This window comes from Somniosus microcephalus, chromosome 1 (assembly GCF_052327205.1).
Source record: "Somniosus microcephalus isolate GS21.2 chromosome 1, FLI_Smic_1.0, whole genome shotgun sequence".
Taxonomy (NCBI): domain Eukaryota; kingdom Metazoa; phylum Chordata; class Chondrichthyes; order Squaliformes; family Somniosidae; genus Somniosus; species Somniosus microcephalus.
The window spans coordinates 63,697,026-63,720,348 of NC_140987.1; the positions used below are offsets into that span (position 1 = coordinate 63,697,026).

At 42.2% G+C, this 23,323-nt stretch overlaps 1 protein-coding gene across 1 annotated transcript; it reads right to left on the minus strand.

Annotated features, from left to right (window-relative positions):
- Window positions 1-17,832: 17,832 nt before the first annotated feature.
- Window positions 17,833-23,038, minus strand: LOC147124138 (bone morphogenetic protein 2). Its single transcript, XM_085982678.1, has 4 exons — window positions 22,701-23,038; window positions 21,075-21,675; window positions 18,079-18,174; window positions 17,833-17,992 (listed from the first exon to the last, which is right to left on the minus strand). The coding sequence occupies exons 1-4, from the start codon at window positions 22,993-22,995 to the stop codon at window positions 17,875-17,877; spliced, it is 1,110 nt and encodes a 369-aa protein (XP_085838804.1). The 5' UTR covers window positions 22,996-23,038; the 3' UTR covers window positions 17,833-17,874.
- Between the last annotated feature and the right edge of the window lie 285 nt (window positions 23,039-23,323).

The window sequence follows — 23,323 nt, forward strand, 5'->3', positions numbered from 1 at the left end:
GCAGGGGAGGTCAGGAACTTGTTGGGAGGGAAAAGGTCAGAAACTCGGGGGGGTGGGAGGAAGGTCAGGAACTTGTTTGGGGGTGGGAGAAGGTCTTAACCCATGAGGGTGAGCCCTATCTGTTCTATGTGATATCTGTTCTGTCTGGACCCTGGCAGTCAGAATGACTCAAATTATACTTTGCAAAGTACTTGATTACTTAGGCAGGCAGGATCTAATTACACATTCCAGATAAACTGCTGGATGTATCTTGTCCTCCAAGGTGACCAATCAGAAATCTGGTGTTGGAAATAAAAGTGACTGTTGATAACAGAAGGAGCCATAATCTAGTGGCTGGTAGAAACTATTCAAATCTTTTGCACCTGATAAATGACATGAACCCAGTCCACTCCCATAATGCCCTTAGCAAAGTATAATGTATTTTAGGAGGTATTTCTCTATATGAATTCCTTGGTCATTATTAAATGATAAGTCTTTGAAGCAGTTGATTTTGCAAGCTTGTAAATTTATTAATGCAGCCAAGACAAAATTTATGCCCATAGGATTCTAATAGAAAAGGTTTATATAAACAAACAGTACTGCTTCGTAAACATTAGAGGGGGAAATGACGCAGGTCACAAAGCCAGGATTTGGCAGAGAACTAAGCTTATTCACTGTACAGTTCCCCTCATTTGTGATGTTATTAATATGGTAATACTTGAGAATACTGAAATAAAAATTTATTGGAACACTTGCCATGACCTCCAAGAACGGTTTGGCCTTGCATTCTGGCAATTTTACACAACAGGACTCTTCCGTGTTCTGTTGCAGCTCAGGTAGTGTTATACTGTAACTCGCTCACATTAATCCGTGCTGAGTGCTGTATTATTGACATTTAAAGACCACTTTGCAGAATGTTACAGTAAAACTTGTTTTTACTCACACCAGAAAATTAAATAGTGTTGGGTACCTTGAAATGCATTTCCCTGGGCAGTGTTTTAATCAAAGCCAAGAGGAAACTAGTGGGATGATTGATCACTCCCAAGATTAATGACCAGTGATAATTTGTGTGCACTATTTCACCCTATCCCGTCTGTGATAGGAGATGGATTTAATGGTCTAATATATTCTATGTAAATAAGCAGCAAGGTTCAAATATACTGGTGTGGTTTGACAAATTTCTGTTATATAAGGTTTGACCTTTATTTCCTCTATATATCTCTTTTACATTTCAATGATTTGGGCGACAGGATAGTTTTAGTGAATCATTTTGTAGGCTCTGATGGTGTTATGCCTCAGTAAGGCAGTTACCATGCTGCACTGGAAAATGGAGCCAGATGGACTGTGTGTTATGAATACCTCTTCAATTTTTTATCTATTATTGGGAAGGATTGAGATTAGTGTTCCATTTCCTCCTAGGGATGACTCAAAGCCAAGCTTGGCTATAGATTTGAACTTTTAGGCATAAACTAAATGCTCAAGATGCCCGCCGATTCTTTCTGTAAATGCACAACTTGCACAGGTTCACTTGTCGCTTTGTGTTCAGTCAGCTGAACTGTCACTATAACAACAAAGGTTTTTCTCCAGCAACCCTGCACTAGGGAGAGACAAAAATTAGCCCGTGTACTCGCTCCTGATCTCGATCTAGTGACACTTGCTGAAAGTGCACAGCTGTGTTTGTTGAGCGAGCGAGGGATGGACTGGGCCTGAGTGTTATGGCTACTGTGGTAGGATTTCCTATTTGACAGTCCCTGCTCAGGTTACCATAACTATACTGGGCTCTTGGATGAAAGACGGGAATAAAGGAGGAAACCGAAAGAGGCAAATGGTTTTAGTTGAATTAAGTGTTAAAGCTATGCAGTAGGCACCTTTTTAAGGATGTTTTATTTGCCTGTCTGCTTTGAATCTACTTTTCATTCATACTTTTACTAACAGAAGTAACTATGGATGACATTGCAAAGTAAGCTAACATCATCATATTTTATAACACAGCTGGCAACAAGATAAAATAGAATAATCAGCAGAGCACAACTAAAAATATCTTGCTCTATCATTCTGCTTTGTGATTCTGTAGAGGTATGTCGCATTGATCATGCCCTATATTAGTGCAGTGGAGTTACAGGACACCCCTTCCACATAAGAACATAAGAAATAGGAGCAGGAATAGGCCACTTGGCCCCTCGAGCCTGCTCTGCCATTCAATAAGATCATGGCTGATCTTATTCTGTGACACTCTTCTCCCAGCTGTCCTATTCCTTTGTATTACAACTGGCACTCATTTCCTACCCATTGCCCACAGAGCCATCTGTCCCTCCCCCAAAGCTGTTTAGTAGTAATGAGAACCATTCCTGAACTGCAGGTAGATTGGCATCTTGTAATACAGCTCCTTTGATTAGATTTAGCACTGTTGGGACTGATTGATTTATTCCATCTCCTTTATTGAACGTGTCCCTGGGTCCCGTCCTTGCTCCTGGGTCCCTCAAACTGCAGTAGTGGGCTGACCAGGAATGCAAATCTCATTGTTTCCCTGATTATTTCCAAGCAATTCCACCCCCCCCGCCCCAGAACTTTGCCAAGAGTCAATCCCATAATATATATGAACATCCCCTTGTATAACACCGATACTTGTCAATTTGTGTCTTTATAATGCCTTTTTTTAAAGCCCAAGCAGTGTCTAGTCAAACCTGGATTAACTTGCATTGGATAAGTTTGCTTCTAATCTTTTCTAAGCTGTGCACATTAACCCACATGGAGTGCCACCTCCACCCCAGAACCTGAATGTCGAATGCTTTGGGGAGGTCTGTTTTACTCTTTCAACTCGAGTATTTCCATTTTCAGCAAGATACGGGTTAGTATATCTTGAGGTAATAATTCTTTCAGTTCTTCAGAAATGGGAGTGTATTTTCTTTAAAGTTAAGGGACAAATTCTTCTGCTAAACCGTCTTCATAAACCTCCCAAGTTGAGCAAAATAATTTTTATCCAACACAGATCAAAATATACACAACAGCTTCGGTTTGTTTCATACAAATCTAATCAGCAACTATCACCTTTTGCCTTTAGTGGTTCCTACTTAATACTACTTCACTATCTCCTGGCCTCGAGGGGAACTCCACGTCTCCTCCATTGCTAACTCTGGTTCCGAACACTTTTTGCCCTCCCCTCCAGTGAGTATCAGCAGGCTATTCTAACATTGAAGGCATCGCAACTCTGTCTGATCCTGAACTCTGATAAATGGATCCTTTTCAGATCTCCTGACTGACTTTTCTCTCTCATCGCCCTTTTCACACCGCCATTGGGCGCGCTGAGCCCAATTATAATGTCCCAGTTGAGATCACATGACTTGGCACAGACCAGGGATTGAGCCCTGGGCCTTCTGGTCTTCATAGTTTTGGTACTATTGTCACGTCGTGCATTTGTCCACAAAATCATTGAAGAAGCACAGCGGAGAAAGCTTCCCCCACCTTCCCTTTCTATCTCTCCTTCATGATTCTATATCTGTAATGGCAAGTAGTCTTTCACTTTCTTTGACTGGTGTCTCCTCTGACCCCTCTGCCTGTTCGTTCCTGGGTTTCTAGCTATAAGGATGTGTGCATTTGTCACTCTCTAATTTTAAGCTTTCCAGTGTTAAGTTCTCCCAAGTACTGTTACTTCCTCCCCTCCCCTCCCCTCCCCAAACTCTCTGACGTGAATTGAATTGCCCTTTAATGGATTGAGTGCTCTGCCTGGCTGTCTCTCCATAAATTTAATACTCTTTGATTGACTATGATCCGTGTTTGCCCAAACAGATGTTCCACCATTGCCACACTGTTATGTATGAATTGAAAGCTTGACCCACCTTTTTATATACTTTTTGAAGAGCATATCCCTAGGGTGAGGGTGAACTATATTACAGAAATTAAAGAGGAATCTATCAGAAGTGTTATACAATTTTGAATACATCGTGGTTCTTCCCTCTTCCCTCTTCCCTCTGAGGATTTCCATCGGTTCTATATTAACTGTAGATGTTACTGGTCTTTAAGAAGTGATTTTTCCCACTATCTCCCTTGCGTTACCTTACTGGCATGTAAACTCAATCCATTCGTAGATCAACGAGACAATCGGAAAAAGATGTTGTTGGTCACTTCAAGCATGAAGTGTAGCCCTTCCCATTTTAAGCATGATAGTTGGTCCTTTCACAGGCCAATACATTTGCTTGTTTTTTGCTTTCTTGCTGCATATGTGCATGATCTAATTGAATGGTGGAACTGGCTCAAGTGACTGATATTTTGATTTTTAAAGATCACCTAGTCCATTATAGACAACTAATTTCCATATTCTGAGTAGCATGTTTCGAATGCAAGTCTCCTGGATGAAAACCTCTTTAATTGGACGAATGAAGCAGTTTGGAATTGATGCAGACTCATGTTTACCATCAACTTTACTGTGAAGAGAGAAACAGAGTTAACGCTTCAGGGCAATGACCTTTCATAAGAACTGGAAGATGCTAGAGATGAACAGCTATTAACCAAGTATAGAGCCAGAGAAAAGGAGGGGCGGGGGGGGTGGTGGCAGGGAAAAAACAAAGAAGAGATCTGTGATGGGTGGAGTGCAAGAGTAAGAGATGATGCAAGGCAAAAGGAGATGCTAATGGGACAATTTTATGAACAAAAGATGGGTCAAGTATCAAAGCTCCATTTTCTTAACTGTCCCAAGAATTATCATTAGAAACCACAATATAAGATATTTTAAATGTTTTGTTTTGTCTTCTGGAGATGTAAAAGTGAAATTTATTTGATATTTTTTTTCAATAAATCAATTACTGAACATCAGTAAATTTTATTGATGGTTGGTAACCCTAATCTGGGTGGAATTTTTAATCAGACAGTCCCTTTGCGAATGGTAGCAGGCTATCATTTAAATATAATCCTAGTTTTATGTTAGTATGGAACTACGCTCTCTACATACTAATATGGCGAAATAGATTTTGTGCAGTACTTTCCTGGAATTAAGAAATCCTTACAGCCTCCCCATTCCCTTCTCCCAACCAGAACATTTTGTATTTAGTTGCTGATCATCTTCACAATGGTTTGGCACAGCTCCAGAATGTCATACAGTTAAGGTTGAAGGTATTTCCATGACGACTACCAGTGCTGATCTGTTTTGATGGGTGGGGGTGAGGTGTATTGTCAAGTGAGTCAAACTACCCAGCTCTGCATCTCGACCATAATCATTCAGTCAGGGGGTCAGGCCCAGACTGTGAGCAATAGTGCAGCAGGTCCTTCACCACAAGAGGATTCTACCCTTACCCTGATGAACAGATTGAATAGAAATAGCTACTCCATACAATCAACACTGGAAAAGCTGCAACTAACTAAAGGTTAATCCATAATGATATTGTTTGCTTTAAGTACCAGAGTGTTTTTCTTGAAAATGTTTTTGTACAATTTGTGTTGGGTCAGATCGGAAGTATCATTGTAATTACTGGTGATTTGAATCACTTACAGTCCTGAATGGTATAAGATGTCAGAATTCACCACTTGCTTTCTGAATGTCAGCAGAAGCTAATGTACATTATAAAACAAAAAGCTGCAACATTCCATGTAACTTGATAGATTAAAAAAAGAAATACAGGAGCTGCAGTTGTATCTTATTTATTTTGTCCAACCAGCATATGTTGTCTTATGTTAGCTTTAAAATAGAAGAACATTGGACACAATTGTATTGAAACTATATTTTGGGAGAAGTGGACAGCAATGCTATATATTTTTCTTGTTGGTCATACTGTGCATTCATGGCCTATTCTGCGATATGTGTTGCTTCATATTATGAAATGGGTAATTATAATGACATAATATTGACATATGATTACTGAGCTTAGATACAGAATATATGTATTTTTTTAAACTGAAGATTGAAATGTTCCTGTTTTACTCTGTATGTATATTCCCAAACGCATTATGTAGTGACAGTGATTATTTTGCTACTGAATTATACCTTGGAATGTTGTACTGTAATTTGTTCTCATTGGTGGTAATTGTGTTTATCCCTTTTAAGAACTATGAATTAAACCAAAACATAAAAATAATTGTTTATTCCAATTTTCAGTTCTATCTCTTGCAATGTTTACAATAAAAGAAATTGTGCTGCTGGTGACAGAAAGTGAAGTTTGTGTGTATTTTGAAAGCCACGGAATACATTCAGCACTCGACAGTTCAAATCCATTATTATTTGTGATGCATTCTGACTAAACTTGCCGATTTCGGTGGTGTGCATTAAGCCTTGTAGCTTAACTAGAAAGCAGTGTCTAATTTATTATATCCATTATTATCTGCTGTCTTGGAATCAAACTTTATTGATTTATAAACTAATTTATTTTGGTGTTTAAAAGTGCCATCCACTAGGTCCATACGACAACACTTATAAGAGGATGCCATTTTTGAATTCTGTACTTTAATTCAGAAAACTTGAAATTCCATGCATTTATTGATGACTTTTTAGTTCATTGAAGTGGGATGTCCGTTGTTTTTGCATCTAATTCAGGTACAACACCTTTAGAAGCTCTGAGCAAACTCTACTCCAAAAATGTACCTTAACCCCGTGTCTGAAGACCATCCTCAACTGCACCCTTTCTGCACCAGTCTAACTAGGATTGTAAAGTTTGTGCCAAATTTTCTGCTGTTGGATTGTACCCAGTAGGAACTGGGTAGAGATTGGCCAAGTGCATTTCATGTTGGATTTCCAGCTGACAAAAATCAGTTTATGTTGGATTGAAGCCCAGGTCTCATGGTTGTAAGGACTAATTGTGAAATGCACTTTGCTACCCAGTTCCCCATGCCAGATCATTTATTTGATCAATTAAGACAGACATTTGTTCTGGCATGGGGTAGAGACAGAGTTTTGGGGAATCTGGTAAACATGAGAGCTGGAACTCTACCCATAGCATTTGAGTGTAGTCTTTATGTAAGTTGCCACACGAAGATATAACCCTCTATCAAAAAAAAATTGCAAGTACCCCTTGTGTAGTGCATTAATACAACAGCTCAGATAAATTAAATTAGAACATGCGGTAATTAATGTTTTTAAGGGAGGGGGTTGTTGCTATTTTGGAATAAAATGAGCCTTAGCTGTTTTTATTAGAATGTCGTATACAAGCAGCATAACCTTTTCACATGAAGTATATTGATGGCAGCATGGATATGAAATTGGCTAAGTGACAGGAAACAGAGTAGTGGTGAACGGTTTTTCGGACTGGAGGAAGCTATACAGTGGTGTTCCCCAGGGTCAGTACTAGGGTGACTGCTTTTCTTGAAATATATTTATATATTAATGACTTGGATGTGGGTGTACAAGCCACAATTTCAAAATTTGCAGATGAGACAAAACTTGGAAGTATAGTGAACAGTGAGGAGGATAGTGATAGACTTCAAGAGGACATAGACACTGGTGGGATGGGCGGACGCATGGCAGATGAAATTTAATGCCAAAAAGTGTGAAGTGATGCATTTTGGTAGAAAGAATGAGGCGAGGAAATATAAACTAAAGGGTACAATCCTAAAGAGGTGCATGAACAGAGACACCTGGGGGTATATGTGCACAAATCGTTGAAGGTGGCAGGGCAGGTTGAGAAAGCAGTTAAAAAAGCATACGGGGTCCTGGGCTTCTTAAATAGAGGTATAGGGCTGGATTTTGCCAATGGGGAGCTTTTGGAGGTGGGACTTGCACTTGTCGGGTTTTAGTCCCGCCTCCATCGACTTGTGGCCAACCCATGCTATTTTCCCTTGATTGACCTTGTTAAACCCGCCTAGCGGGCCAATTAAGGGGAAGCTGGTGACAGAGGACGTCAGCGTTATGATGTTTCATCTGTCAAAAAATGTTGACAGATGAATTGTCATCGTTTGACAGCTCTGTGAAGCTGTCGAACACGGACATTCTATGTTGTTTGATGAGTCCTTGTATTCAAGACTCATCAAACCTCTTTCTTTAGCAGAAATTAGATGGTTGTTGCATTGGAGAATGCAGCAGCCATCTGTTATCTCTGCCGGTGACATGCGAGACTCTCCGCATCCCCAACGTTTGAAGCCTGCAGGAAGAAACAAAGGTAAGTAAATATTTTCTATCACTTTCCACTCACCTCACATACCTACCTCTCCACACTTCCACCCATCACTTACCTTCATAGTGCACTTTTGCACCCCTCCGACCCCCGCAGACCCACTGCTCACCTCGCTGACCCTGGCGGGGTTCAGTGCCTTTGGGAAGCCCGCACTTGTGTGGGTAAAATGGGGATAATCCTCTTATCTGCCTGTTAACAGGCAGTTAAGTGGCTGTAATCCCCTTCCCGCCTCCAGGAGACGGGACCCGGCGCGGCTTCGCTACCCACCTCCCGGGAAGATGGCACGGAGTCTGTTTGGGGGCGGGATGGGCACCCGCCCCCAGATTCTGCCATTTTCCCGGCAGTCCCCCCTCCCCAGGGCTGGCAAGATTGCGCCCATAAGAGTACAAAAGCGTGGAAATTATGATGAACCTGTATAAAACACTAGTTCAGCCTCAACTGGAATACTGTCTCCATTTCTGGGCACCGCACTTTAGGAAGGATGTGAAGGCCTTAGAGAAGGTGCAGAAAAGATTTACGAGAATGATTCCAGAGATAAGGGACTTCATTTATGTGGATAGACTGGAGAAGCTGGGGTTGTTCTCCTTGGAGCAGAGAAGATTGAGAGGAGATATGATAGAGGTGCTCAAAATCATGAGGGGCCGGGACAGAGTAGATAGAGAGAAACTGTTCCCATTGGCAGAAGGGTCGAGATTTAAGGTGACTGGCAAAAGAACCGAAGGCGACATAAAAAACATTTTTACTCAGCGAGTGGTTGGGATCTGGAATGCACTGCCTGAAAGGGTGGTGGAGGCAGACTCAATCACAGCTTTGAAAAGGGAGTTGGATAAGTACCTGAAAGAAAAACATTTGCAGGGCTCCGGGGAAAGTGCGGGTGAGTGGGACTAGCTGAAGTGCTCTTGCAGAGAGCCGGCATGGGCCGAATGGCCGCCTTCCATGCTGTAACCATTCTATGATTCATAACAGTGGGGGATAAATGTGCTTAACTCCACAGGGTTAATGCCCTTTAAACAAGGGTGGTTGCGTTGTGTACTATAGGCAGATTATAGCACTAGTATGAAACAATTGCTGTTTTCCTCCTGTCATGTTTGGGACTTGTCAACTAGTTGATAGAGATTGTTTACAATGATTATTCAACAACTCCATTATCATTGTATCATGTGGCTAGTAGGTGAACTAGATGGACCGTGATCTTTTTTCACCTTAACTATTCCTATGTTCCTAATTATAGTTGGGTTTGCTGCAAGAACACAAACTTTTAGAACCAGTTCTGTGACTATTGCATTTCTCAAATGTTATTTCTACAATTTTCACTAGACCATTGCACACACACCCATATTTTAAGAAGTCATTGCTTATACCCATACTTTGTGAAATCAGTATATGGTATGTGGAAAAATATGTATTGATTGCAAGCACTGTGATCATTACATATGAACAATGATGGACAGGTAACGACCCTCTGGTCCATGAAGCTTGTCCCACACAATTGCGATACCTTGTGTATCACAATATATACTCTCCACCCCACTCGAAAGCATATGAGTTTGTGGGAGAGGCAAAAAACCTGGGCAATTCCTCTCTGACCAATCTAAGCAATCAAAACTAGTCCAGGAGATCACTCTGGTCCTGAATTCCCTGCAGTACCTACCTTCTGTAAGAGGTGTCCTCTATCCCACCTAGAAACAGATCCAGCTCTCACTTGGCGGAATTCAGCGAATCAGCATCCATCTCATGCGAAGGCAGCCTGTTCCAGATGTTCACTATTCTCTAGGGGGGGAAAAAAACACCTCCTGACATCTAACCTAGATCTGGCCTTATACAACTTAAATGTGTGACCCCCTGGTCCTCCCTAACCTGTTTAATTGGAACAAACTGTCAACTGGAACACAATCTATTCCCTTCATTATCTTATGCACCTCAATCAGATCACCTCTAAGTCTATGTTTCTCAAGTGCAGAGACCCAACTCTTTTAGCCTATCTTGATAACGAAGATGCTTTAGACTGGGAAGTAATCCAGTAGCACTCCTCTGCTCCCTTTCCAAGACCTCAATATCACCCATCATGTGAGGAAAGGTTGAGGAAGAAGTTGATTTGAGGTTCAGTTGGGCTGCAGAAATGGGTACAACGAGACACATAAAAAGTGACACCTAACTGCTCTGTAAGTCTGATGTCATGCTGTTACTCCACTGTAGTTGAATTGAGGATACCACGCTGGTTCCCAGTATGATCCCAGATTTAAACAAGTTCACCGCACCACCTAATACGAGTGATGGAATCACAATTTATATATAACACTCCACGTACTTTGCAATTTGGGATGATTATTAGTTTAATTTCTAACCAAAATTTGGAGAGTGATAGCCGCAAGCTGGAACCTGCTCACTCACGCTTGTGGATCATGATAATTGAAAGCTGCCTCCTGGGAGCTCCTCAAAGGCCTGTTGGGTAACGGCACAGTCCAGGATAACAATAAACCACATCGGTCCAAAGTTTCCAAGTTCAATTCCCAGTCTTTGCTGAGTTAGCTGATCTCCGCTACAGTCTGCCTCTGTGTCACTGTGGGAGGTGAAAAATGGGCCTGGTTCCCTGCTACTGATTGCTGGAAGGCGTGCACGTGTGGACATTAGGCGGGAACGGGATGAGACTCGGCTGGGGTGTCTTCCCTCTGAATAATGTCGACATCGCTGGCTCACACAAGAAAATTGGTCACTTGGGTGAGGTCCTTGCGAGCTGCCAATGATGGTGGAGCCATATCTCAATCACTGCCTTCAGGGGAGAAGAGAGGCAGAATGAAGAAAGGAATATATTGGGTGAAGGAGCAAAGGTTTAAAAAAAATCAGTTTTATGCAAGTTGAGATATCATTGCTGTGAAAAAAAAGTACTGTATTCTGATGTTGAGGAAGGTCTGGGGCACTATGGGTATGATAAAAATAAAGAACATAGAGACAGGAGTAGGCCATTCAGTCCATCGAGCCTGTTCCTCCATTCAATTGGATCATGGCTGATCTGTGCATTAACTGCATCTGCCCGCCTAGTTCCATAACCCTTAATGCACTTGCCTAACAAAAAAATCTATTGATCTCGGTTTTTACATTTTCAATTGACCTAGATTCAATAGCTTTTTGGGGGAGAGAGTTCCATATTTCCACTACCCTTTGTGTGATTAAGTGCTTCCTGATATCACCACTGAAGGGCCGAGCTGTAATTTTAAGGTTATGCCCCCTTGTACTGGACTCTCCCAGCAGAGGAAATAGTTTATATCTACCCGGTCAAATCCTTCAATCATCTTAAACACTCAATTGGATCACCCCTTAGTCTTCTATAATTAAAGGAATACAAGCCTAGTCTATGCAACCTGCCCTCATAAATTAATCCTTTTAGCTCAATATCATTCTGGTGAATCTGCGATTCACCTTCTCCAAGGCCAAAATATCCTTTGTGAGGTGCGGTACCCAGAACTGAACACTACTCCACATGGGGTCTAAGCAGAACTTTATATAACTGTAACATAACTTTTACCCCTTTGTATTCCAGCCTCCTTGAGATAACGGCCACCATTCCATTAGCAAATACGAGAGAATACAAGAAATTAATAGAGATTAGAAGAGGGTGTATGAGAGCATCTCAATTTAAAAAACAGTTAAAAGAACAGTAAAGTATTTTCCAAATACATCAATAAAATAGTTGATCAATAAAATAGTCAGATCTGCTCTGACAATGCCACCTTCCATACTTGTGCTTCCGACATGTCTTCCTTTTTCCTCAACTGAGGATTCCCCTCTACTGTGGTTGACACAGCCCTTGAGCGTGTCTGTTCTATTTCCCGCACTTCTGCTCTCACCCCTTCCCCTCCCTCCCGGAACCACGATAGGGTTCCCCTTGTCCTCACCTTTCACCCCACCAGCCTCCACATTCAACGGATCATCTTCCGCCACCTCCAGCATGATCCCACCACCAAACACATCTTTCCCTCACCTCCCCTTTCAGCATTCCGAAGGGACCGCTCCGTCCGCGACATCCTGGTCCACTCCTCTATCACCCCCAACACCCCTTCCTCTGGCACCTTCCCGTGCAAGCGCAGGAGATGCAACACATCCTCCCCTCCCACTATCCACAGTCCCAAACACTCCTTCCAGGTGAAACAGCGATTTACTTCTACTTCTTGCAATTTAGTATACTGCAATTTAGTTTACTGCAATTTAGTATACTGCAATTTAGTACACTGCATTCGCTGCTCACGATGCGGCCTCCTCTACAAGTTACTTGTACTCTTCTTTGCGGAACACCTCCGTTCAGTCCATAAGGGTGACCCCGAGCTTGTGGTCGCCTGTCGCTTTAATTCTCCGCTCCACTCCCACTCTGACCTCTCCGTCCTCGGCCTCTTGCACTGTTCCAATGAAGCTCAAGGTAAGCTCGAGGAACAGCACCTCATCTTTCGATTAGGCATTTTACAGCCTTCTGGACTCAACATCGAGTTCAACAATTTCAGACCATAACCTCTGCCCCATCCTTTTTTTTCCATTTTTTTTCTCTCTCTCACATGGCAGCTGTCTTTCATTCTGCCAGTGCCCTTTACACTTCATCTAGAGTCATCTTTTGTTTCTTAACTTGTCCCATTACCATCTCCTTTTGTCTCTTAATCTCTCCTGCCTTCCATCCTATCACAGACCTTCCCTTTTGTTCTTCCCTCCCCTCCCCCCTATCCCTGCCCCTACACTTGCTTAAAAACCTGTTCCATCTCCAACTTTTTCCAGTTCTGACGAAGGGTCATCGACCTGAAACGTTAACTCTGTTTCTCTCTCCACAGATGCTGCCTGATCTGCTGAGTATTTCCAGCATCTTCTGTTTTTATTTCAGATTTCCAGCATCCGCAGTATTTTGCTTTTGTGTCAATAAAATAGTTACCTGGAATTAGCCTTGAGGCTATGTTTGATTCTATGGCGCTGTGTACTCAAGGATTCAACACTCAAGAACGTAAAACTGAAATGTTTTATGATGGCTCTTTTATAATGGCCATGCAGTTCCTGTGAATAAACTACTCGAACGTAGGAGGTAAGTAGTCCCAGGTATTACTTTTAGTAAAAAACAATACTAGAAAAATTAATGGGACTAAAAGTCGATAAATCCCAAGTACCACGGAGTCCACATCACGGAAGACCTCTCCTGGTCCCTCAATACCTCCTCTCTGGTGAAGAAGGCCCAGCAGCGCCTATATTTCCTAAGGAGGCTGAAGGGATGTAACCTGTCACCCCTGATCCTCTCTAACTTTTACCGCTGCACAATAGAGAGCATCCTGACGAACTGTATCACAGTATGGTATGGCAGCTGTAGCTACTATGACCGGAAAGCCCTGCAGCGGGTAGTCAAAACTGCCCAACGCATTACCGGCACCCGGCTACCGACCATAGAGCACATATACCAGAAACGCTGTTTACGGAGGTCACGGTCCATCATCAAAGACCCTACCCACCCCAGCCACAGTCTGTTCGCCCTCCTGCCATCTGGGAGACGCTACAGATGCATCCGCACCCGAACGACCAGATTTAGGATAATAACAGCTTCTTTCCTGGGGCTGTCATCCTACTGAACTCCACAAATAAACTCTAAAGCCTGCACATCTGCCAATGCACTTTATTATGTTTATGTTAATGTATTACAAGCCAAATGAATGTTGTATGTTTAAATGTCTCCAAATGTACACTCTCGGGAGCCGCAAGCCTACATTTCGTTGTACTGCACTTGTGCACTAACAATGACAATAAAGTTGATTATTATTATTATTATTATTGCCTACATCCTAGGGTTTTGAAAGAGGTGGCCATTGGGATAGTGGATGCATTGGTTGTCATCTTCCAAAATTCTATAGATTCTGGAACGGTTCCTGCGGATTGGAGGATAGCAAATGTAACCCCGCTATTTAAGAAAGGAGGGAGAGAGAAAACGGGGAACTACAGACCTGTTAGCCTCACATCAGTAGTTGGGAAAATGCTGGAATCTATTATACAGGATGCAATAATTGGGCACTTAGAAACTAATAGTAAGATTGGGCAGAGTCAACATGGATTTATGAAAGGGAAATCTTGTTTGACAAATATACTGGAGTTCTTTGAGGATGTAACTAGTGGAGTAGACAAAAGGGAACAGGTAGATGTGGTGTATTTGGATTTTCAGAAGGCCTTCGATAAGGTCCCACACAAGAGGTTGGTGAACAAAGTTAGGACACATGGAATTGGGGGTAATATACTAGGATGGATTGAGAATTGGTTAATAGACAGAAAACAAAGAGTAGGGATAAATGGGTCTTTTTCAGGATGGCAGCCTGTGACTAGTGGGGTACTGCAAGGATCAGTGCTTGGGCCCCAGCTATTCACAATCTATATCAATGATTTGGATGAGGGGACTAAATTTAACATTTCCAAATTTGCTGATGATACAAAGCTAGGTGGCAGTGTCAGTTGTGAAGAGGATGTGAAGAGGCTTCAAGGGGATCTCGATAGGTTCAGTGAGTGGGCAAGAACATGGCAGATGGAATATAATGTGGATAAATGTGAAGTTATCCACTTTGGCAGAAAAAAGTGTAATGAAATGTGTTTGGCTTGCCTGTATTCGTTTTGCACTCATGTATATTACCCTCCCCCACACGGTGTATAGTTTCACTTCCCCTTTCCTGACTAACCTGGAATGTTCCAGGTCTTGGCTCTTGGCTCCACCCATGACTTCTCTTACATAAAGATCCCAGGATCTTTATGACTCATTCCTGCGAGCCAGTCAGTGTGTTGAGATGTTAGCTCTGATCTTAGTGATTAAAAGCCAACTTGTTAAAGTTTATAACTTCTAGTTTTGTGGTTATTGAAGGCACATCAAACAGAAAGGCAGAGTATTCCCTAAATGGTGAAAGATTGGGGAATACAGATGCTCAAAGGGACCTGGGTGTCCTTGTACATGAGTCACTGAAAGTGAATGTGCAGGTGCAGCAAGCCATTAGGAAGGCAAATGGTATGCTGGCCTTCATTACAAGAGGATTTGAGTACAGGAGTAAAGAAGTCTTACTCCAATTATATAGGGCCTTGATCAGACCACACCTGGAGTACTATGTACAATTTTGGCCTCCTTACCTGAGGAAGGATATACTTGCCATAGAGGGAGTGCAACGAAGGTTCACGAGATTGATTCCTGAGATGGCGGGACTGTCGTATGAGAAGAGATTGAGTAAACTAGGCCTGTATTCTCTTGAATTCAGAAGAATTCTCATTGAAGCATACAAAATTATTGCAGGGCTTGATAGGGTGGATGCTGGGAGAATGTTTCCCTTAGCTGGGGAGTCTAGAACCAGGGGCCACAGCCTCAGGATAAAGGGTAGGCCATTCAGGACTGAGATGAGAAGAAATGTCTTCACACAGAGGGTGGTGAATCTTTGGCATTCTCTACCCCAGAGGGCGGTGGAGGCTCAGTCATTGGGTATATTCAAAACAGAAGTCGATAGATTTCTGACTAGTAAGGGCATCAAGGGATATGGCGATAGGGCCGGTGAATGCAGTTGAGGCAGAAGATCAGCCGATCTCATTGAATGGCCGAATGGCCGAAGGGCCGAATGGCCTACTCCTGCTCCTATTTCTTATGTTCTTATGTTAGGTACTGCTAACAAAAACTGGCTGACCTGATTCCTCTTTTATTCAAAGCTCTTTAAATCTGTAGATACAGTGCACTGAATAACCCCTTTATCAATTTTCTGCAACTTTTGAGTGAAACTGCTACTGCTTTGCAGCCTTAGGTAATATGCAAGGCATTGTCTGACATTGCTTAATAAATTCAACATGAACGATAGCAAAATACTGCAGATGCTGCAAATCCGAAATAACAACAGAAAATGCTGGAAAAACTCTGCAGGCCAGGCAACATCCGTGGAGAGAAAATAGAGTCAACGTTTCAGGTGAACCTTTTGTCAAGACTAAAGAAGCACAGGAAATGAAATAGATTAAGAGGCCAGGCTGGGAGAGAACAAAAGAGAAGAGATATTAAGAGGTATTCAAAACGAGACGAGATGATGATAGGACTAGCGGAGACAAAAGACGGCTCTAGATTAGGTGTGAAATGCGCTGGCAGAATGGGAGACAGCTGCCATGTGGGAGAGAGAAAAAAAAAGAAATGGGGGGGGGGAAAGGCCAAAACAAAGGCGTGGATAAAAAATATAAGTAAAAATGTAATAGGGGCCGAGGTTATGATCTGAAATTGTTGAACTCGATATTGAGTCTGGAAGGCTGTAAAGTGCCTAATCTGTAGATACAGTTGAACAAATTCAACATGAAGTTGGGTAACATTGACACATTGTGGTACATTTTAATTGTTCTTCCCAGCAGAAACTGACCTTAAATCATAAGATTAACTTGCTGATATGCATGCACTGTAGTGTGTTAGCTTGGCTCAGTGGTGTCACTATTCCCTCTGAGTCAGAAGGTTGTGGATTCAAGGCCCACCTCAGGGCTTGAGTTGATAATCTAGGCTGACACTTCAGTGTAGTACTGAGGAAGTGCTGCATTGTCAGAAGTGCTGTATTTCCAATGAGACATCAAATCAAGGCCTGTTCTGGTGGATGTAAAGTATCCAGAGGAACTATCTGCAGAAGAGCAGGAAGTTCTCCTGATGCCCTTGCCACCATTTATCTCTGAACCAACACCACCAGAAAATGATATTTGTGGGGGCCTTGCTGTACACAAATTATCTGCTGCATTTGTCTAGATAACAACAGTGATTGCACGTCAAAAATCATACACAAGTTGTGCGGTACTTTGGGATGCCATGTGGACATGGAAAATCCTATATAAAGATAAGTTCTTTGTTTGCAAAGACATACTTAGATATCTCCTCCTCAGCAAACTTAAACAATGAAAGTCCAACTGCAAGATATATATTTTTGTTTTCTTTGTAAAAGGTTCTTTATTGAATTTAGTAGAGTTTATGCACTATTTTGGCGTGTATTACAGGTTATATTACATGGTATATGTAGTTACCATACTGTGAGGTTCTTACAGAGTTCATGAGATTTCATTGGCACTAAATATTCTTTCGTTGGTAGAAATGGGCTTGCGACTAAAAGGAGCTTGGATTATGAAGCTCACTCAAGCTTCAAGATTTAAGAACAGTTCTGCACAATTATGTTAAAATGGGCTATTGATTAAGGTACACTTAATATATACACAAAGAATACGTTGGATGCACTGTAAATTTCTCGATACACCTTGTAGAAATCAAGCAGATTGTATTGGTGCTTGGAGTGTACAACCTATCTAATACCCTTTGGGAAGCTAACGTGGATGGAACCGGGAAGTGTACATAGTAACAGCACTGATTTGTTTAGTGAGAAATCTAGATGATGGGCCAAGTCATATAGTGCAGAACACTATGCTTGAAATGAACACAAGAGAAAATGAGGTTAATCAAGAATTGATGGTTAAGTTTTAAGTCTGTAGATTGTAGGAGGGAGGGAAGTCTGAGGGAAGCACTAGTTCCGTAGTTTTGAGGTCCTAAGTATTAGATCAACTTGAAGGAATAAATCAAAGCGCAATTTGAAACATGGTAAAACCTTACTTAAAACCAGCAAATTCATGGAAGAAGTCACTATTATGTTTCCAGTTTCATTGGAGTGGCACTGGACCAGTTTATTCAGTTGGCCCTCATTATGTTGGTTACTCAATCTATAAAGGTCTGATTGTGCTAAAATCCTCTTCTGGAATATGAAAACATACAATTTGGATAATGTAGGGAGAATTAGGGAATTGATTTATTCAGAATGAAGCACTCTTATTTGCAGGCACAACTCTCAATACTCATCTCTTTCAAACTCTCAATAAAAATATCTGCAGACTCTGTTATGTACATTATGTTGACTGAAGAATATTTCCGTGGGATACAGTACCACCTACAGGAAAAGAAATGGGACAAATTAATGGTCTTTAAAGTTTAAAAAAAATTGGAAACAGAAAAAACATTGACCAGTGTTCTTACTTTTGTGATTTGGTTGTGTTTTGCTTTACTGCTTCCCACGCAGGGCTGGTTGTTAGCGTTTTCTCTTTGTCGGAGATTGCATTGAAGCAATGACCTCTGGGGGAAAGATATAAAGTGTAAATTCAGCTATGGAGTAAATCATTCTGCTGTGTATGTCTGGGTCATTAAAGTAGATCAGCTTCAAAGACACAGTCCTATTGTGCAGATTTCCTTAGCTCAGGTTGCACTAGAAGCTAGGTTTAGATGTATATCTCGTGTATTGCTTTTCAGTGTCAGCCATCAGGCTCAATGGTAGCACTCTCGCCTCCAAGTCAGAAGGTTGTGGGATCAAATCTCATGCCAAAGACTCGAGCACGTAATCTAGGCTGATAATGTATGACTGAGGGAGTGCTGCACTGTTGGAGGTGCTGTATTTTGGATGAAACGTTAGACCAAGGCCCCGTCCGCCCTCTCAGGAGGATGCAAAAGATTCCCTGGCATAATTTTGAAGAATATTTATCCCTCAACCAACATCACTAAAACAGATTATCTGTTTTTTCTCATTGCTGTTCGTGAGACCTTGCTGTGTGCAAATTGGCTGCCATGTTTCCTTACATTACAACAGTGACTACATCTTCAAAAGTTCTTCAATGGCTGTAAAGTGCTTTGGGGTGTCCTGAGATTATGAAGGCACTACAGAAATGCAAGTTCTTTCTTTCTTTCTCTGAGCTGGTGAGAGGGTGACCATCTGCCATGTTTTATTTTGGCCATTATCGCACCTGCTAATTTGCTGCAAAAATAAAACCTAAGCATAGTCTGTCCGCGGATCCCGGCAACATTTTTCTTTGTCCCCGCTGGGTGTGGACATCTCGGCTGCTGCATCCGCAAGCCCACCGCATGTAAATAACGGCGGGTGGATGAATGGGGGGTTCATCCAGGGACTACTGACCGTCCGGTGGCAGCCAGCAGGAAAGAGAACCTCAAGGAGAAACATTATATGGGCCTACTTGTGGAAGGCTCCATTACTGAAGTCCAGAATCACAAGGGGAAGCCACAAGGGAAGCTACTAAAGTTTACTGCTTAATGTTTTTGAAGTTTTCTTTAAAGTTTTTTTACATCTTAATTTTTTTTAATTGCTTTAAATTTTTATAATGATTCTCTCAGCATGTTAAAAATATGTTGAAGAATTTTTTTCACAGTTTAATTTATTTTTTGTGGGATTCAAGGATGGATCCTTGGGGAATTCTGAAGTGGGGGTTATCATGTGGGAGCTGGAGGCGGAGCCTTGGATTGAGATGCGCTGGGCAGGTAGGAGTGGACCCAGGAAAGGGCAGTCCCACTGAGGTGGACCTGGGAGAAGAGGCGGTGGAGGAGGATTGTGGGATCGATGGTGTTGAACACTACAGAGAGGTCAAGGAAAGATAATGCACCATATGTACAGGGCCTTGGTGAGACCGCACCTTGACTATTGTGTGCAGTTTTGGTCGCCTTACCTGAGGAAGGACGTTCTTGCCATGGAAGGAGTGCAGTGAAGATTCACCAAGCTGATATCTGGGATGGCAGGAATGACGTATGAGGAGAGATTGTGTCGATTGGGCTTATACTCACTGGAGTTTAGAAGATTGAGAGGGGATCTCATCGAAACCTATAAAATTCTGTCAGGCCTGAACAGACTAGATGCAGGAAGGATGTTTCTGATGGCCGGGGAGTCCAGAACCAGTGGTCATAGTCTAAGGATAAAGGGTAAGCCATTTAGGACTGAAATGAGGAGGAATTTCTTCACCCAGAGAGTGGTGAACCTGTGGAATTCTCTGGTGGAGGCCAGTTCATTAAATATATTCAAGAAAGAGTTGGGTATATTTCTTAAGGCTAAAGGGATCAAGGGATATGGGGAGAAGGCAGGGACAGGGTACTGAATTTGGATGATCAGCCATGATCTCATTGAATGGCGGAGCAGGCTCGAAGGGCCAAATGGCCTACTCCTGCTCCTATCTTCTATGTTTCTATGTTTCTATATTTACAGTCACAGAACATGTCATTGATGACTGACCAGGGCAGTCAGTTTTGAAGTTCTTTTTCTCAAATCATGAACTAGAATTTATTATTACACATTATTGGGAGTAGAGCTACCAGGTTAATAGGTTAGGGAAGCAAAACTCAGCCAAGCTTCCTGCTCAAGATGCCTCACCCAACATTCATATAGTTTGCTGATGCTCACTGTTTGGAGTCAGCAGGAAGACTGGCCCTTGGATGAGATACCGTAGGACTGCTGGTGGTTGTGTAAACAAGCCTTCAGGAGAAGAGAGCGTTGAGAAAATGGGAGACTTCAATTATGTGGAGAGAGTAGAGAGGCTGGCATTGTTCTTCTTAGAGCAGAGAAGGTTAAGGGGAGATTTAATAGAGGTTTTGATAGAGTAAATAAGGAGAAACTGTTTCCACTGGCAGGAGGATCGATAACCAGAGGATACAGATTTAAGATCATTAACAAAAGAGCCAGGGGGAGATGAGAATTTTTTTTTATGCAGCAATTTGTTATGATCTGGAATGCACTGCCTGAAAGGGTGGTGAAAGCAGATTCAGTAGTAACTTTCAAAAGGGAATTAGATATATACTTGAAAAGGGAAAAAAAATGTCAGGGCTATGGGGAATGGGCAGGGGAGTGGGACTAATTGGATAGCTCTTCCAAAGAGCCGGCACAGGTACGATGGCCTTCTTCTGTGTTGTATGGCTCTATGATTCTGTAAAATATAATAAAAATAATGCACAGTGCCTGCGAGCTGTTTCCAGAGTGTGATCCATGTCCCAGACCATAATATTCTCTGAGGTGATGGATGACGAGCGGGAATGGGGGGGTGGGGGGAGGAGCGGAGAGGGAGGGTGGAAAGTAAGAAGGGTAAAATTGACATAGTTGAAGTCTCAAAAAAGGAATCCTAGTGAATTGGCTCACCTTTAACTCACTCCCACCCCAAAAAAAGCACCTTGGATCAAACTAGAGCCGGTGCTGGTTTAGTGCTCACCTGCAGAAGTTAGCGTAGTAACCTTGTGGTTCCAGGATCCAGTGATTCAACTCCGAAGACTGTAAATTCACGTACCACTGGTGCAGGCTGCACTCTCCGGGAATATCCCTGCGAGGTGGGTGGTTCCTCCTCCGTCCCCCGGAGCACCGCTGGCTGTTCCTGCTGCGGCGCGGATTCGCTACCTTGCTCCTTTCTGACAGTGCCAGCCGATAGGCGACGAGCAGTGGTTCATCCTGCGAGCTGGTGTCAAGGCAGTAGAGGCTCTGAGTCAGAGCATCGTGCAAGACCAGACTCCCACTATCATCGGTAAACTGGAACTGGAATCCTATCACGTCCACACTCCACTGTCTCAGGATGGTGGAAACATTAAATGTGTCATAGCCAGAGGATGGCAGCTCACTCAGATTCAAAATCTTCTTGTCCAGCGGATCGCTGACGGTGAGGTTGTTCCCTTCCAAACCAATATTGTGTATTGTTACGTTGACTGTCAGTGACTTTGGGTGGAGGGTTCTCCGCAGTAGCACCAGCTCTGCTGCCATCATGGAGGGCTTGAGGTTGGAAATGTTAAACCATAACCATCCTGGGTTGTCGTATTCAGGAACTAAAGTAAACACAGACAAAAATGATTGAAACTTACCACTGTCCAATTCCTTTATGAAAGTTTTCCTTTTGCTACACTTCTCATTATCCATCCTGTTTTACTACATTAAAGGTGCTATATAAATGCAAGTAGTTGTTGTTATTGTGTTGGTGACAGAATGTTTGTATTTGAATTGATTTTCTTGGCCCTCTCCCCAGGCACATTTTTCAGATAAATCCCTGGATTATTGCAAAAAGGAGAAGCAAAATCAAATATATTCAAGGGTGGATCTAAACTCATGGGACTGCAGTGTCTCTATATCTGATCAAACTTTTCAACCTCTTCACATGTTTTACCTCTGTCTGGATTTTTTTAAATAGATATTTTGCTGTAGATTCACCAGCACTTTGACTTGTTCAGCTACTTCTCCATTTCACGATCAATATCCTGTTCTTCCATTAAGATCACTGGAGAGGCAGCTACGATGATTTTAGGTTTCTTTTATTGTTACTCCAAGGTGCTGATTTTCTGAGTACAGACTGGCGGTGGAGAATCGTGCCCACTGCCTGCATATGCTGCGAAAATTTCCCTCTAGGCATGTTTCAAACTACTCAGTGGTAGCACACTGAGGTTTCGAGTCAGTGTTCAGTAATAGACAACGTTGAAATTTATAATGAGCTATTTGCCTCTTGTGCAACATAAACAAGGCTCCATTGCTATTTTCAATACTGATTCAAGAAAAGTTTTAATCTTCCACTTACTGAGGATAACTCCAGATGTTTTTAATATAGTGTGCTCCTGATAATTCAAAGACATTTTTTGTGCTTAAAAAAATTGAATTTCCCAGTAATTTGAATGAAACAAATTCTTAATCTCCAATTTTTCCTTCCCTCCCTCCTTGTGTGGAAGTAGCTAGACCCGGGCTTGATTACTCACAGTAAATAACAAGACAAAGTGAGAATTTAGTGCTAAAAATAGGTTTGACCTAAGTAACTTTGAATTAAGACGTGCAGGCCTATACAGAATGAACTTGTAATACACCGTACCTCTGATACTCCTGAAGCTTTGGACCAGAGTTCCCTCAGTTACAGTGGAGTCCTTGGTCTCCGATGCGCTGAGCCGCTGATAGATCAGTCTCATGTAAGGGTGAAGTTTGGTACGCCGTGGAAATGTGAGTGTGTTTATATGTAACATCTCCAAGATGGCCTTACTGAACGGTTGCTGTATCCCATGACCGTCTGCATGGCAATTTCTAACCTCCGACGCCAAGAAGCAGACGAGCAACAAAGATCCGACAAGAAAGCTGAACTGTCCCATTGGCACTCTGTTTCCTAAGCTCATGTTGTTCTTTGCAGTGCGCCCTTGGCTGACTTGCTGTGTGAGCCCCGAGCCTATAAGAACTGGAGGGAGTAATAATAAACTCCAGCCAGGAAACTGTTGTTTATTAATTGCAAATTCTTGGAGCATTTGGCAGGTTTTGAAACTCATTAGTAGCACTGAGAAACTGCAGGACATCTGCAGTTAACCCTCTTGGGACCAAGAAATATGTTTGGAGTGCAGTAAAACATAGCAATAGAGATGGTCACACAACAGCTTTACTCCTGGGTGATCAATTAGCACTACGAACCCTTTCCAGTTCAATTCTTACTGAGTTTTAAAAAAAATTGTT

Coding starts and splice junctions, on each gene's coding strand:
- LOC147124138 (XM_085982678.1), bottom strand. CDS start 22,995: ATGAGCTTAGGAAACAGAGTGCCAATGGGACAGTTCAGCTTTCTTGTC. Junction 21,676..22,700: donor AAGCTTCAGGAGTATCAGAG/GTACGGTGTATT, acceptor TGTTTACTTTAG/TTCCTGAATACGACAACCCA. Junction 17,993..18,078: donor AACACAACCAAATCACAAAA/GTAAGAACACTG, acceptor CTTTTCCTGTAG/GTGGTACTGTATCCCACGGA.